This window comes from Strongylocentrotus purpuratus, unplaced genomic scaffold, assembly GCF_000002235.5.
Source record: "Strongylocentrotus purpuratus isolate Spur 01 unplaced genomic scaffold, Spur_5.0 spur5_scaffold_8, whole genome shotgun sequence".
Lineage (NCBI taxonomy): Eukaryota > Metazoa > Echinodermata > Echinoidea > Camarodonta > Strongylocentrotidae > Strongylocentrotus > Strongylocentrotus purpuratus.
In genome coordinates this window covers 1,774,886-1,787,377 of record NW_022145614.1, presented here as the reverse complement: position 1 = coordinate 1,787,377, position 12,492 = coordinate 1,774,886, and the positions used below count along the sequence as shown (strand labels likewise).

General features: G+C 36.7%; 1 protein-coding gene across 1 annotated transcript; it reads left to right on the top strand.

Moving 5' to 3' along the window:
• Positions 1–2,481: 2,481 nt before the first annotated feature.
• On the top strand, positions 2,482–5,401 carry LOC115920231 (calcium-activated chloride channel regulator 1-like). The gene is made up of 4 exons (XM_030975548.1): positions 2,482–2,500; positions 2,913–3,071; positions 4,162–4,401; positions 4,838–5,401. Exons 1-4 carry the CDS (start codon positions 2,482–2,484, stop codon positions 5,356–5,358), a joined length of 939 nt encoding a protein of 312 aa, XP_030831408.1. The 3' UTR covers positions 5,359–5,401.
• Positions 5,402–12,492: the final 7,091 nt, after the last annotated feature.

Here is a 12,492-nt window from a genome sequence, read left to right as displayed (position 1 = left end):
TCCATTATTTCATTATGATACCTCTCCTGAATTTAGATAGCAGTTGGTCTCTTGTGCTTTCATTTGTTTGTTTGATTAACACATGTTGACGATTTGCTGTTTTTTTTCAACCACCACCAAAGGCAACGGGCCGGCTGGTTGTGCGTATTATAACCAACACCAAAAAGCCAACAAAAAGCCAACATTGGCATTGGCTGGAATAAAACGTAAATGGCGCTATCTCGTTTTTTCAACGGCTGGTTCAAATTATCGAATATTTATGGGGCCCCACAAATATTAAAAATTGTTATATTTATGGATATTTCAGCCCTCTCTGAACAGATTTTGATCAAACAAGGATGATTTTGTCATAAAGATTGTATTGTTTTTCAAATTTGACTCAGTTTGTCATTATCTCACACACAAAAACATTGTGTGTAGCGCCATCTTTTTTTAAGCGCCCTCTTTACCAAAACTCAGCTTTCGGGAAAATACTATATTTCCCTACCCTTTGAATATAAGGCTTCTACTTTCGTCAACAAACGTATTTTTTAATATAACAATTCTTTTTCAATTTGTGACCTTTGTCCAAATCTAATTTAGGCAGGTGTATGGAGCATTGAAATCAGTAACGACGGTAACAGTCTCGTGGAATACGTTAGTGTGAACGTGATTTCTAAACCTCGTTCTGAAGATGTTCACCCTCCGGTCGTAAATAGCTTCTTAGGGACATCGGTACGTTATAAATCTTGTTCCCAATAATTTATTCTGTCTATCTGTCTCATTCCCATAATGTTTCCCGTTCTTTGCGCCTCTCTCTGTCTCCCTCTCGCACTGCGTGTTTTTTCTCTCTCTCCTTCTTTCTCTATCTTTCTATGTGCCCCTCTCTCTCCCCTCCCTCTCTCTCTCTCTCTCTCTCTCCCTCCCTCCCTCTCTCACTGTGTGTATATCTTTTTCTCTATCTCTCTTCTTTTTTCCCGTACCCTCTCGTTCACAATTTTCCCTCCCTTTATATACCCTTCTATTTCCCTTTCACCCCTCTCTCTTTCTCTCTATCACATTTTTCTTCTTCTTATCTTTCCAATAACACATTATAGGACACAGTTGCACAGGCATCCATATGCATTGAAGAATGAGCCGCCATTTTGCTCATTATACTCTTTCGCAGTGTACAATATTCTCTTTGAGCTTTATAGCAGTGGCATATCAAGAACTAGTAATCTATGTAAACCGTTATACAATATCTTTATAATTATGTATTCATGCAGCATCTAGTATAGTATTATTGACTGCTTTGAGAGAAATAGTTTTTTTTATACGCTCAAGGGAAGGTTAGAATTGTGCTATTGCCCGAGGCGTATTTCTCGAATATTAAAGCAGTCCTTAATACTTTTATATGCCGAAAAAATTATGACACCACCTTGGCCTTTCTCTAGTTTATCTGCACGGTTGTTTTTAATGAGTGTTTCTTCGAGAGTAGACTACTACTAGATCTAGATTCTAGTCTAAGCAAGATATTTTTACAATTTTAGGGGTGGGCCGGCCCTGTGGTGAATATGGAGAAAAACCTGCGCTTTCATATGACACCTCACTTATTGAGTATCACCTTCAGGATCACGAGCAATATTAGTTTGAATCTCTGGTAATTAAAACATCGACCAATCTAGAATGATCGAGTGCGCATTGGCCAATGGAAATGCATAGATCTAGGGATGTGTGTAATCTCTACGGGAAGGATCTGCATCTGTCCGTGACGTACAAATCACTACAATCACCAGCATCTGGTTGTCGCGTACTAGAATCTAGATCTAGATCTAGGCCTACTGAAAAAAAATTATGGAAGATTTCACGTACCCTTTTTGGTGTTCTTGCTGTCAGCATGTCTCGCATTTGATCCTCATCCAGAAGTTGAAATCTTGGGAGATTTTCTACAGCCATTTTTGAATTGTTTAAATCGAGATATATTGCCGTACTAAAAATGCCGACCAATTCTTCGCACACGTACGGTATCCGCGATCGCTCAAACCATTTTTTAACATGTAAACCTTTGGGTAACCATGGTTACTGGGATTTTGGAACTATTTTTTAGAACTATTTCCCGGTAACCATGGTAACTGGGATTTTAGAACTATTTTTTTAAACTATTACATGGGTTTGGAATTTTACCGGGAATTTTAAAGGAATAGTTAAAGTTTATGAATGCAATTTCGACCAATCAGATGGCTGGATTTCTTAAGTGAGGTATATAAAATCTATTATTATATGTACATGGTTGTAATTGTGCAAAAGTATAACGTTTTTTCTGTTAATCTGTTACCCACTCCTTTCAGATAGTAAACTACACCACTGCTCCCCTGTTAGAGGTCTATGCCTATGTCCATATCAACTACGAACCCGTTAACGACGCTACAGTGATTGCTGAAGTAGTCAGCTCGACAACAGGGAATGTGACAACCCTTTCGCTACGTGATAACGGACTAGGTTAGAAAGAAACAATCCAAGATGTTAGAAGCAATCTTAGGTTATATTTTTTGCATAAAACATACGATTAGTTGTTAACTTTTAAGAAAAGCTGTAATTTATCAGAAACTATTGGGATAAATCCGAAATCAAAAAATGTAATCTTCACAGCAAGCGGTATACTGCTATAAAAAGGAATGTTATGAAAATGATATACACTTTTGAGTGAATCTTATGATACACAACATTGAGTCTCCTGTCATAAGGTAGAGATAGTTAGGAGAAAGGGGAAGAGAGAGAGAGAGAGAGAGGGGGAGGGGGCGCTATAGGAGAGAGGAAGAGTCAGCGATTGAAACATGAACTCCCTTTAATAGGAGAGGAACGAACGTATCGTGTGTGTGAGGGGGAGGCGTCTTACATGTATATAAACAAATTTAAATTCGAAAAAGCATGTGTATAATTACGTGACGCAGTCAAATTCAGCGATGTATTTTTCTTTTGTGTACTATATTCAGGAGCTGATTTAATCGCAGGTGATGGTATTTACTCAGCTTATTTCCTTGATTTCTCATCGAATGGACGATATGGCGTCAAGGTAGATGTAAACGGAAACACCGCCACATCGTCAGACAGTGAGTTTTGTCATATTCATGTACCTACCATTGTTAGCGGCCATCTATCTTCCAAGACCACCTGTCTAAAGTAGCCACCTTCATTATTGGCTCCTCGTCTAGAACTTGTAGCGTCTGTAGAACCTTAAAGGGCCACCTGTCGGCAGCGGCCACATTTCGGAACATCCCCCTCCCCCCTCCTCCTCCTCCTGGCAGTGGTCCTTATAAACTGGTTGGATTGGTTGGAATGTAGACTGTGGACACTTGTTTATTCATATGTATTTTAATGTACCGTGTATGGACATGCTGAAAAACAGCTATGCCCAGCTGGAAGCATGTTTTTTATTCACTGTATTAAATAAATAAAAAAAACGAAATAGAAACTTGCACAGGGTGTAAAATCTGTTTCAATATAGAAAGTTTGGATGTTGATTGTAATATGGATTGATTGAATAGGGGTCATGGTCTAGTGGATACGTCACCGGACCCTGGACCACAATAATTGGTTCGCGGTTCAATTCCCACCGTGGCACTATTTTCCTTTGTCAAGACACTAATATACATCTGTCACTCTCCACCAATTTGAGGTAAATGGGATTCCCGATAGGAAGAAATTTGTGCTTTAACGCCTTATTATGTCGGCTAAACTACAGCCTGCATCACAATTTGATAATTTGTATATAAATGTACCTATTATTAATTAGTATGATCCATACCATGCACAAAGCACGTTTGAAGTTCTGAATTATTATTGTGTTATACTGCAGTCACGCCGCCAAACCGACTCCAACACGAATCCAAACCGACCGTGCTTTTACCATTTGAGATAATATAATCTTCTGTTCGGTCTGTAGTCGGTCTGGCTGGTATCGATCTCGTTGAATGTTTGAATGTAAATCCTCTTGAAGAAATCAAATACCATCTGGAGGGAATTAAGAGACATGCAGTTGTATATCATTATGCCAGTTTTCTTAAATAGAACTGTATGAAGGGGAAATTGTAAATCTTAAAGAGTTTTCTTGCAAGGAGAACTTCAATTACCTAAAAAATTGGTTACCATCTACAATCAAATTTGTCAACTCTTTGCTCTTTGTTTCCATTCTTGTTCTAGATACTCTGCGATTAAAACGAGATGTGGAAACACTAACCACTCCCGCCCCGTCGCTTTTGTTCCAGCGAACGACTACAGCGGGCGTCTTTCAAGTCGAAAACTACTCTCCTGATCTGTCTTTTGACATCCTCGCACCATCTAAGATCACTGATATCACTAGCAGAGAGAGAACATACGATGAGAATAGAAATGTGACATTGACGTGGTCGGCTGTAGGGGATGATTTAGACCAAGGAACAGGTAAATATCCCTCTCTTTTTCATGCGGCAGGAACATTGCTGGTAGAAAGTGGAGAGGTGTGAGAGAGGTGTCAACACATTTGCCAACAGTTTGGCTGATGTTTCCAACGAGCAAGGATATAAGGATAAAATCAGGTCCTCGCAATGTCAAATTTACCTACAGCTGTCTTTCATTTTGTTCACTACTCATGTTATTTTCATACAACGAATTAAGGGTGAACAAAGATTTATTGTACAATTCTTTCGGACTTTTTGTTCTGTTGGCATAGCTCGAACATAAGACTAGTGAAGTATTGTAGTTCAGTTTTACGTTGATGTAGAAAGCAATCATGACAAAAGCATATAGTTTAATAAAGTATCTATCTTGAGTTAAGAAGTGTTTTTTTGACAGTTTGACATTTGGTTTGATCTTTTCTTCCTCCGTCTCTTCACTCTAGCTGCCTACTACGAGCTCCGTTTCTCAGATAGCTTCACCCAAATCCGAACCAACTTTACATCCGCTCCTGCTGTTAACGATACCGATCTCATACTTGGTAACCTCTCCCGAGTCGCTTCATCTGGTACTCTCGAGTCCATCACTATTCTTCTGCCTGGTGAGGACTCAAACGCTATCTTTTCATTCATGATAAGAGCCTGGGATGAGGCTGGCAACGCAGGTCCTTTATCGAACATTGTATCTGTCTCAAGACGTTCCCTACCCCCGACTACCATGCCGACTACCATGCTGACTACCATGCCGACTACCATTCTGAACTCGACATTGGAACCCCCATCCACGCAATCACCTGGAGTAGCACTACCAACATGGGCTATCATTTCATTATGCTGCGTCGCACTCCTCATCGTACTCGCTGTTTCTATTATATTCAGTGTAATCTGTGGGCGTCGCGCACCTAAGAATGCAAGGAGGTCGGATAATGATCACACTAATGCTGCTTATGTGTCTGATGAACCGTAGCATACAAAATGTAGATGAGTTAAAGGAGCTACACAAAGAAAATTTACTAACAACTGATAATTAGAACAAATTACATATGGATGGAAAGATTTTCTCTTGAAAAACACGAATAATTTGCTGAGAAATCATATAGATATCATGGAAAGGCGTAAAATGCAATTTTCAAGACCCTTCTTAGACCCCCAAGCGCCCCCGAACGTAAGCTAAACACACGAGCGTAGCGAGCTCTGAATAGTGACGTCACACCCTGGACAAACAACTCGGTACCGGCCGCATACCGGAGTCGCGCGTGTATTAGTCTGCAGCTAGCCAGCCGTGTCCCGTGTGTGACGTCACAAATATTGACGCTCTACAAAGGACCGCTGAAGGCAAAAAATCTGGATCTCAAAACTAACATTTTTGAGAGTTGATTACTGCGGGCCTGAAACATATTTTGAAGAGGAGAGTTGTTGTATTTGATCAGTAAGGCTTCACCTTTGCAATGATATGAGTTTTGCATCAATTTCTTCGACCTTCTTTAAATCTTTATCGTTGAGACGGTCTACATAGAATCTCATTGGTATCTTTTTATTTTGAATATTGTACTCCATTTTTGTTCTTCATTTACACGTAGTTAACTGTCTACCTGTTATAATTTAATTGAGTAAATGTCATTTTACAAGGTAAATTTAGATAAAATGCTGTGTGATGTTATACTTTGTTATCAGTTAATAATGATAATAATAATAGTGGGTTCTTGTATAACGCCCATGTCTGTCATACGTTATACTCCTGGCGAGTTACAACTCCAACAAAATGAAGCACCATACTACAATCATTTTGAAGTAATAATTAGTAATTACAGTTTAGACTTACCTTGAACAATATTATTCTAGACTTAAATCGTGCTCAATTTGTAATGTTTATGTTGCTTTATAATGAAGCCTTTGCTAGGTATTTCGAAAGACTTATTTTGCTTGCAGTACATCTTACCTTCTTTGAGCATATCGATTTTTAGCACTGCTGTTCACCTTTTACCTAAAAATAAAGATACTTATATACAGTTTGCTATCAGAAGATCGGTTCAACAACACCATTTATATAGTTATGTCATTTTACCTTAATACTTTTGTAACCAAGATTTTGTGGAGCTTGTTTTATTTTGATGTTATATTAGCGTTTCATTTAATCTCAGCGACTTTTAGTTATTCTCCTGTCAAATATCAAAGTTGGAAATAAGTTAGATATTCGGCAAAACAGTTTCAATCTCTTTCCATTTCTTTGCTTCTCCATATTAATCAATCGTTCGTTATTGTTACTTACATAGCAATGAATTACATCATCCTGTATGAGGACATGCGTGTAACGCTGGTTGTCCTGTCGGGTTTGATTGTAAATGTTTGTCGTCAATAATGTCGTATTATCAAGCAATCTGCTTACAATGAAAGTCCTTCTTCCACAAATAATTTTATAATTGTGTTATACTGTTTGAGGAATATTAGTATCTGCGACAGTTTATCATTTCGTTTTTTGAAAATAACAGTTTATATATTTATATATATATATATATATGTATATATATATATATATATGTATATATATATATGTATATTCTAATTTATGATTCATTGTCAGTAAAATACTTATTGTACTTTATATTATTGTTATCGAAAAAGTGTAAACTTACATGAATGCAAAAGAAAATCAAATCAAATCAAATGATATAATTAACTTGATTAAAGAGAAATCGGTGTACCGGTTTTTTTCTGCTTATGAAGGCATACATGAAAAAGCAAAGGTCATTTTACAATATCATAGTTTATGCTAAAATATTCTTATTCGAACGGATTATCATTCCACTGAAGAATTAGGGGCGTCGGAGCATTTTTCCAAATGGGACACCAACAAAAGAGACATGATTATGATTCATACCCCTTTACTGATTATGGTTCATACCCCTTTAATTTAGTTAATGTATTATTATATTTTTAAAGACATTTTAATGTTTCTGTCTTCTCGTGTTTCAGCATCATGCATTATGGTTGTGTGCACTGGCCTCATGATTCCTTAGAAAACAATAACATTTTCTTTTCTAATGGTGAAGGCCACAGCTTATGTTCTTATATCCCAGAACAATTATCAATATTACGCATTTTAAGAATTTTTGTTTTCTTTCTACACTGTCGCTCATGAAGGTGGAATATTTTAGTTTTACCCCAATTTATGGAATTATTTTAAAATTATTTAAAAATAATAGATCTAGATAATAGTATACATTCTCAGATTTTATTGATTAATAATTTGCCAATGTGGGTTTTGCGGGACTGCTAAAGCATGTGTATGCTACAGTATGCTTATCAACTAGGGGACCTATGCCCTTAAGTCATAAATGACAGTAATGAGGATTAATGCCCCACAAAAGGGCACTAATATAGCACATCGACACGGTTTTGATCCTGGGGCCTTACAGTTACGAGGCCATTGTTTTGTCACTGAACCATGACTGTACGCAGTGGGGGCTAGGGTAGGGGACAGTTTCCATAAATTTTAAAAAAAAACAGAAAATGCAATAAATTTTCAATAATTTATTGCATTTTACCCTGGTACCCAACATAAAAAAAAATCCTCTGGACGGCCATGCATTATGACTCAAGGCAAAATAATTCCATAAATTGGGATAAAAAAAAAATATTCCACCTTTATGAGCGACAGTGTATATCGGATAATTGCAAATTTATTTCGAAAAATTATAAATTATTGTCAATATATACATCGATAATCTTTAAAGCTTTGTACATGTCTATACTGAACAACCGATTTATTGAAATTTATGATAACTTTTTTTAGTTTGCTCGGTTCATTGGATGTTTATTGCTACCTATGTTAGTTTTTATCTGTACATTTATATATGTACGATTGAAATAAACACAATTTATCAGTTCCAATACTAAATAATGGTCAATTAATGTTTTCAGTTAGAATTGTATGCACTTGATAAGTAGCTAAACAATTAAATTAAATAAATCAAAGTTTAAAAAAGATTAATAAACATAATTACTAATATTTGTATATGTATATAATAGCACTGAATAATTAAACTCAATCATAAATCCAATTCCAATAACAGATCTAAGAATATAGGATGTAGAATACTGCTTTAATATATATATGTATATATCTTTTAACATTGTCATGTATAATTTAGAATCAAATGGTCATATTAGTTTATACAAAACAAATTGAGATAACACAATAAAAACAAATGTTATTTGTTGATTGCTATGTTTTATATTTGTCAATGCTGATGGCCTTTTTTCTCATGCACTCTGTAAAATCATCGCAAATCAGCTTAGCCGCAGTGATATTTTTTTTTAAATCAATAAACCATTTATCTATCTATCTACCATAAATCAATATGCGATGATTTAATTATTACAGTCTTATTTATTACAATAATATTTAAGGTGATGTGTAATCGTTTGATTTCATTTTTATACAAGAAGCTTGTCATATAAAATGGGCCACTACTCAGAAAGTTGAAAGGGAAACTTCTGGTAATCCTATTAATAAATGATATAAAATGGGCACATGCAGATCTCCCTCCCCTCTCTGGGAGCATGACTTTGTGGACTTAACTTTTTGGCAGAGAATTGTGAAGACAAACATCTTTCTTGAGGGGAAAATTCTCAATCATGGCTAAGAATCCCACTCTCCTGAGTTTGTTTGTGTGTGCTCGGGAATTTTTGTGGGTCATTATGCATGTGCGTGCGTGTGTGTGCGTGTGTGTGTGTGTGTGTTGTGTGTTTGTGCGTGCGCGATCGCGCGCGCTTGCGTAAATTAGTGTGGGCGTGTGCTCGTGCTAGTATGTGATAGCTATCGCCCCCCCCCCCCCCACTCCTCGTTACAGACTTACGCCCCTGTAAGGAATAAAATCATTTGGAGTGTCTTGCTGAAGTAAAAGTTTACAAAACACTGTTTTGAAATAACGAAGTCCCACTGTTCTTTATATTACTGTTATTAATTTATTTTCTTTTTAATAAAAAAATAAAAAATACAACCAAATAAAGATAGAGTTTTCCAGTGTAACATAGAGGGAATTGTTTTAAATGAAAAAAGTAAGAAAAAAATCCTTCATATTTCATTATCAATATTATGCACAAAATTATATACCGTAGCTCTCCCGTGGAGATAAATAATTATTAAGTTGACATTTTTTTTAGCGAACAATAAGTTTACATAGTGCCATATTTTAGTTTTAGTTTTAAAACTGGGGAACAGGAAAGAGGGAAAAGGAACTTCCTTTTTTCGTTTTATGCATATAACTAGGTGACAAAAAATTATAATGGGCAGAAGAAGAATAAAAATAGCAATATACATGATATAGGCTTTTGTTTATCTAACAAACTAATAAGGATTTTTCAAAATGAATTATGAGAAACAAGAATCACAACTTACGAAAATGACATCTTAGTTGATCCAGCCATGCAGATAGGGAAGTTCCTACCCACCCCGGGCGCAGGAGCTCGGATAGCTCTTCGCTGTTTTAGACATTACTGTTCAGGATACTGACATTATGGATATGGCCATGGGACGGAAAAAACGGGTAAAAAACCCGATTGCCATGATAATCATAACTGGCTCTTCATAACCACAATGTGTGTAGTCAGCAATGTATTAATACACAGGCCAGTAAAGTAATAGTCTGATTTTTCAGACCATTGTACTGAATAGTCGTACGTTTTATGCTGCGCAAAGATTCAATCAGTTTAATTTTGGCCATCACAAGAAGTGGAATATTGATGTAGACAAATGCTCATGTACCCTTTATAGATCATTTTATGTATGTTATTACCAAAGATGAAAAAAGCAAGTCAGTCATGCAATAGTGTCTGACAGTGAAGTCTAGGAAGTAAACGGGTTTCCTTGCATAATTTGAATATTAGGACACTGCTAACGTTTAAATTTCACAGATAGGACATACATGACATATTCATAATTCCTGCAAAGTTCTACAGAATTTGATGTTGGCTGCAAAAGGGACATAGTATCTTTAAATGATAGCCATGTGACTCACACGCTTGCAAGGCCGATAGTTGGACGCTCTTTCCGGGTCGCGTTATTTTTTTCTGCGGCACAGATTGGGGCTTTTTTTAAAAAGGGGTCTTGATTTACAGACTAATAGTGGTCGTGTGCGTACCCGGTGCGTACCTGTAGTAGAGGTCTGTTTTTAATAGTGTTACATGTAATCCACTACCGTATGGAAAATCATTACATCAACAATTAAAATGAAATTGGAAATCTGAAGAGGAGGCAGCACGTCAATAATGAGAACATCACAATAATTAGTCAATAAAACTTAACTAACTTAAACGAAGAGGAATGTTATCTAAACAGACTAAACACATAGTTCGCGATGGATATTCAAACTTCTTCGCAGCGTTATGCGCTAGCGAACATGACTAGTCTCACGTACGTGCAAACACTATTCAGAAGGGAAAGAACGTACTTCCCATAGGTTCAACACGCACCATGCCCCAATCTGTGCCGCACAAAAAAATAACGCTTCCGGGTCTATCCAAAGACCAATCACGGTCTCCTGTCTTGAGGATAGACTATATGGGTATGGACCTCTAACTGATGTCATAGGTAAGTGCAGAGTAGGACTGTTAATAAATGAGAAAGTTTACCACTGGTAAAAATGGCAAAAGTGACCTCTAATTGATGCCATAAAGTAGGTGGAACGTAGGACTACTAGTCAAAATCAAAATACATGATAATTGTTATTTCGTTCAGAGGTCTAGGTACCATTTTCAAAAGACAGGAATTAAGGTAAATACACATTTTTAGAGATTGTTTAAAATAATTTCTAACCCTGTTCAAATATCTGACCCCGCCCACTGTTCTCCAACCCACCCCTTCCTACATTCTGACCCTCTTTAATTATACGATTCTGTTTTTTGGTCTTCGACACTTCTTTCTCTCCCCATGTATGTGCTTTACCGTCATGTCTGCAAATTATCACCCACCGCCGCCCTTCCTCTCACTCTTTCTCTCCCCCTCCCATCTCTTTCTATCTTTCCGCCTTTCTCTCTCTCATGCTCTCTCCATTCAACGCCCCCTCTCTCTCTAACTCTCTGTCCCTCTTCCTCTTTTTCAATTTCTCTCTCTCTCCGTGTCCGTCCCTCACTTCCACCTCAATGTGTCACTCTCTCTCTCCTTACCTTTCCTCTATTTCAATATCTCTCTCTATCTCTCTCTTTCTCTCCATCCTTCACCACTCCCTCTCCTCTATCTTCATTTCTCTCTGTGAAGCATACTTTCTCCTTGATAAATAATCCATGTACAAATCAAATCTTGTTAAAGCCTCTCTAAAGTGTTGAGAGCCCCCCAAAATTGATGGCAAAAATGATCTTCAATTGTATAATGAAGATAGTGAAAGAGGATGTCATTTAACACTGACTTCTGCAAGAATTTTCAGGAAATTATCGAAATAGTTCATTACGAGTGATACCCCACCCCTTAATGCAAAGCAAGGCCCTAAAACAGTTGGATTCTTAAAAGTATAAACTTGTGAAATATTGATCCTCCCGAGGTCATGGTCTGGACATGCGATCGATAGACCATCCATCTTTTTCTGAATAATAATTGAATACCAATGCCACTCCATGTTTACTGTACAAAATCACATTACTGAGTAAAGGTGCAGCAAGTTAATTTGGGCTAATTCATATTTATACTAACGATATCAACTGCCTGTTGCTACGATAGATAAGTGAGCTACATTTTATTTGTAATGCTGTGTTACAAAATAGATAAACTTATGCATCAAATGAAAAAGTGGGAATTGGACCCATCTTTACATCGTCAGTCCAAGACGATGTCATCTATTCACAGATCTCACATACATGTAGATCTCTATGTATATATTAGATGTCTCAATTTTTAAACAGAGAATTGGATGTAATGAATTAATTATTTGAAAGAAGAGTCAAGACACTTTGAAGCAGAAGTGAGATTTTCAGAAGAAGATAATGAAGAAGAAAAGAAAAAGAATAGGACGAAAAATAAAGAAGAAGATGAGGAAGTAGACGAATAAGAAGAAGAAAAGATAGAAGTAGAAGAAGAAGAAGAAGCAAGAACAACAATAAAAGCAAA

Bases quoted from the DNA above. Each gene is read 5' to 3' on its own strand.
- LOC115920231 (XM_030975548.1), top strand. The intron at 3,072-4,161 runs GTGAGTTTTGTC...TTCTTGTTCTAG, and splicing joins CACCGCCACATCGTCAGACA to ATACTCTGCGATTAAAACGA. The intron at 4,402-4,837 runs GTAAATATCCCT...TCTTCACTCTAG, and splicing joins TGATTTAGACCAAGGAACAG to CTGCCTACTACGAGCTCCGT.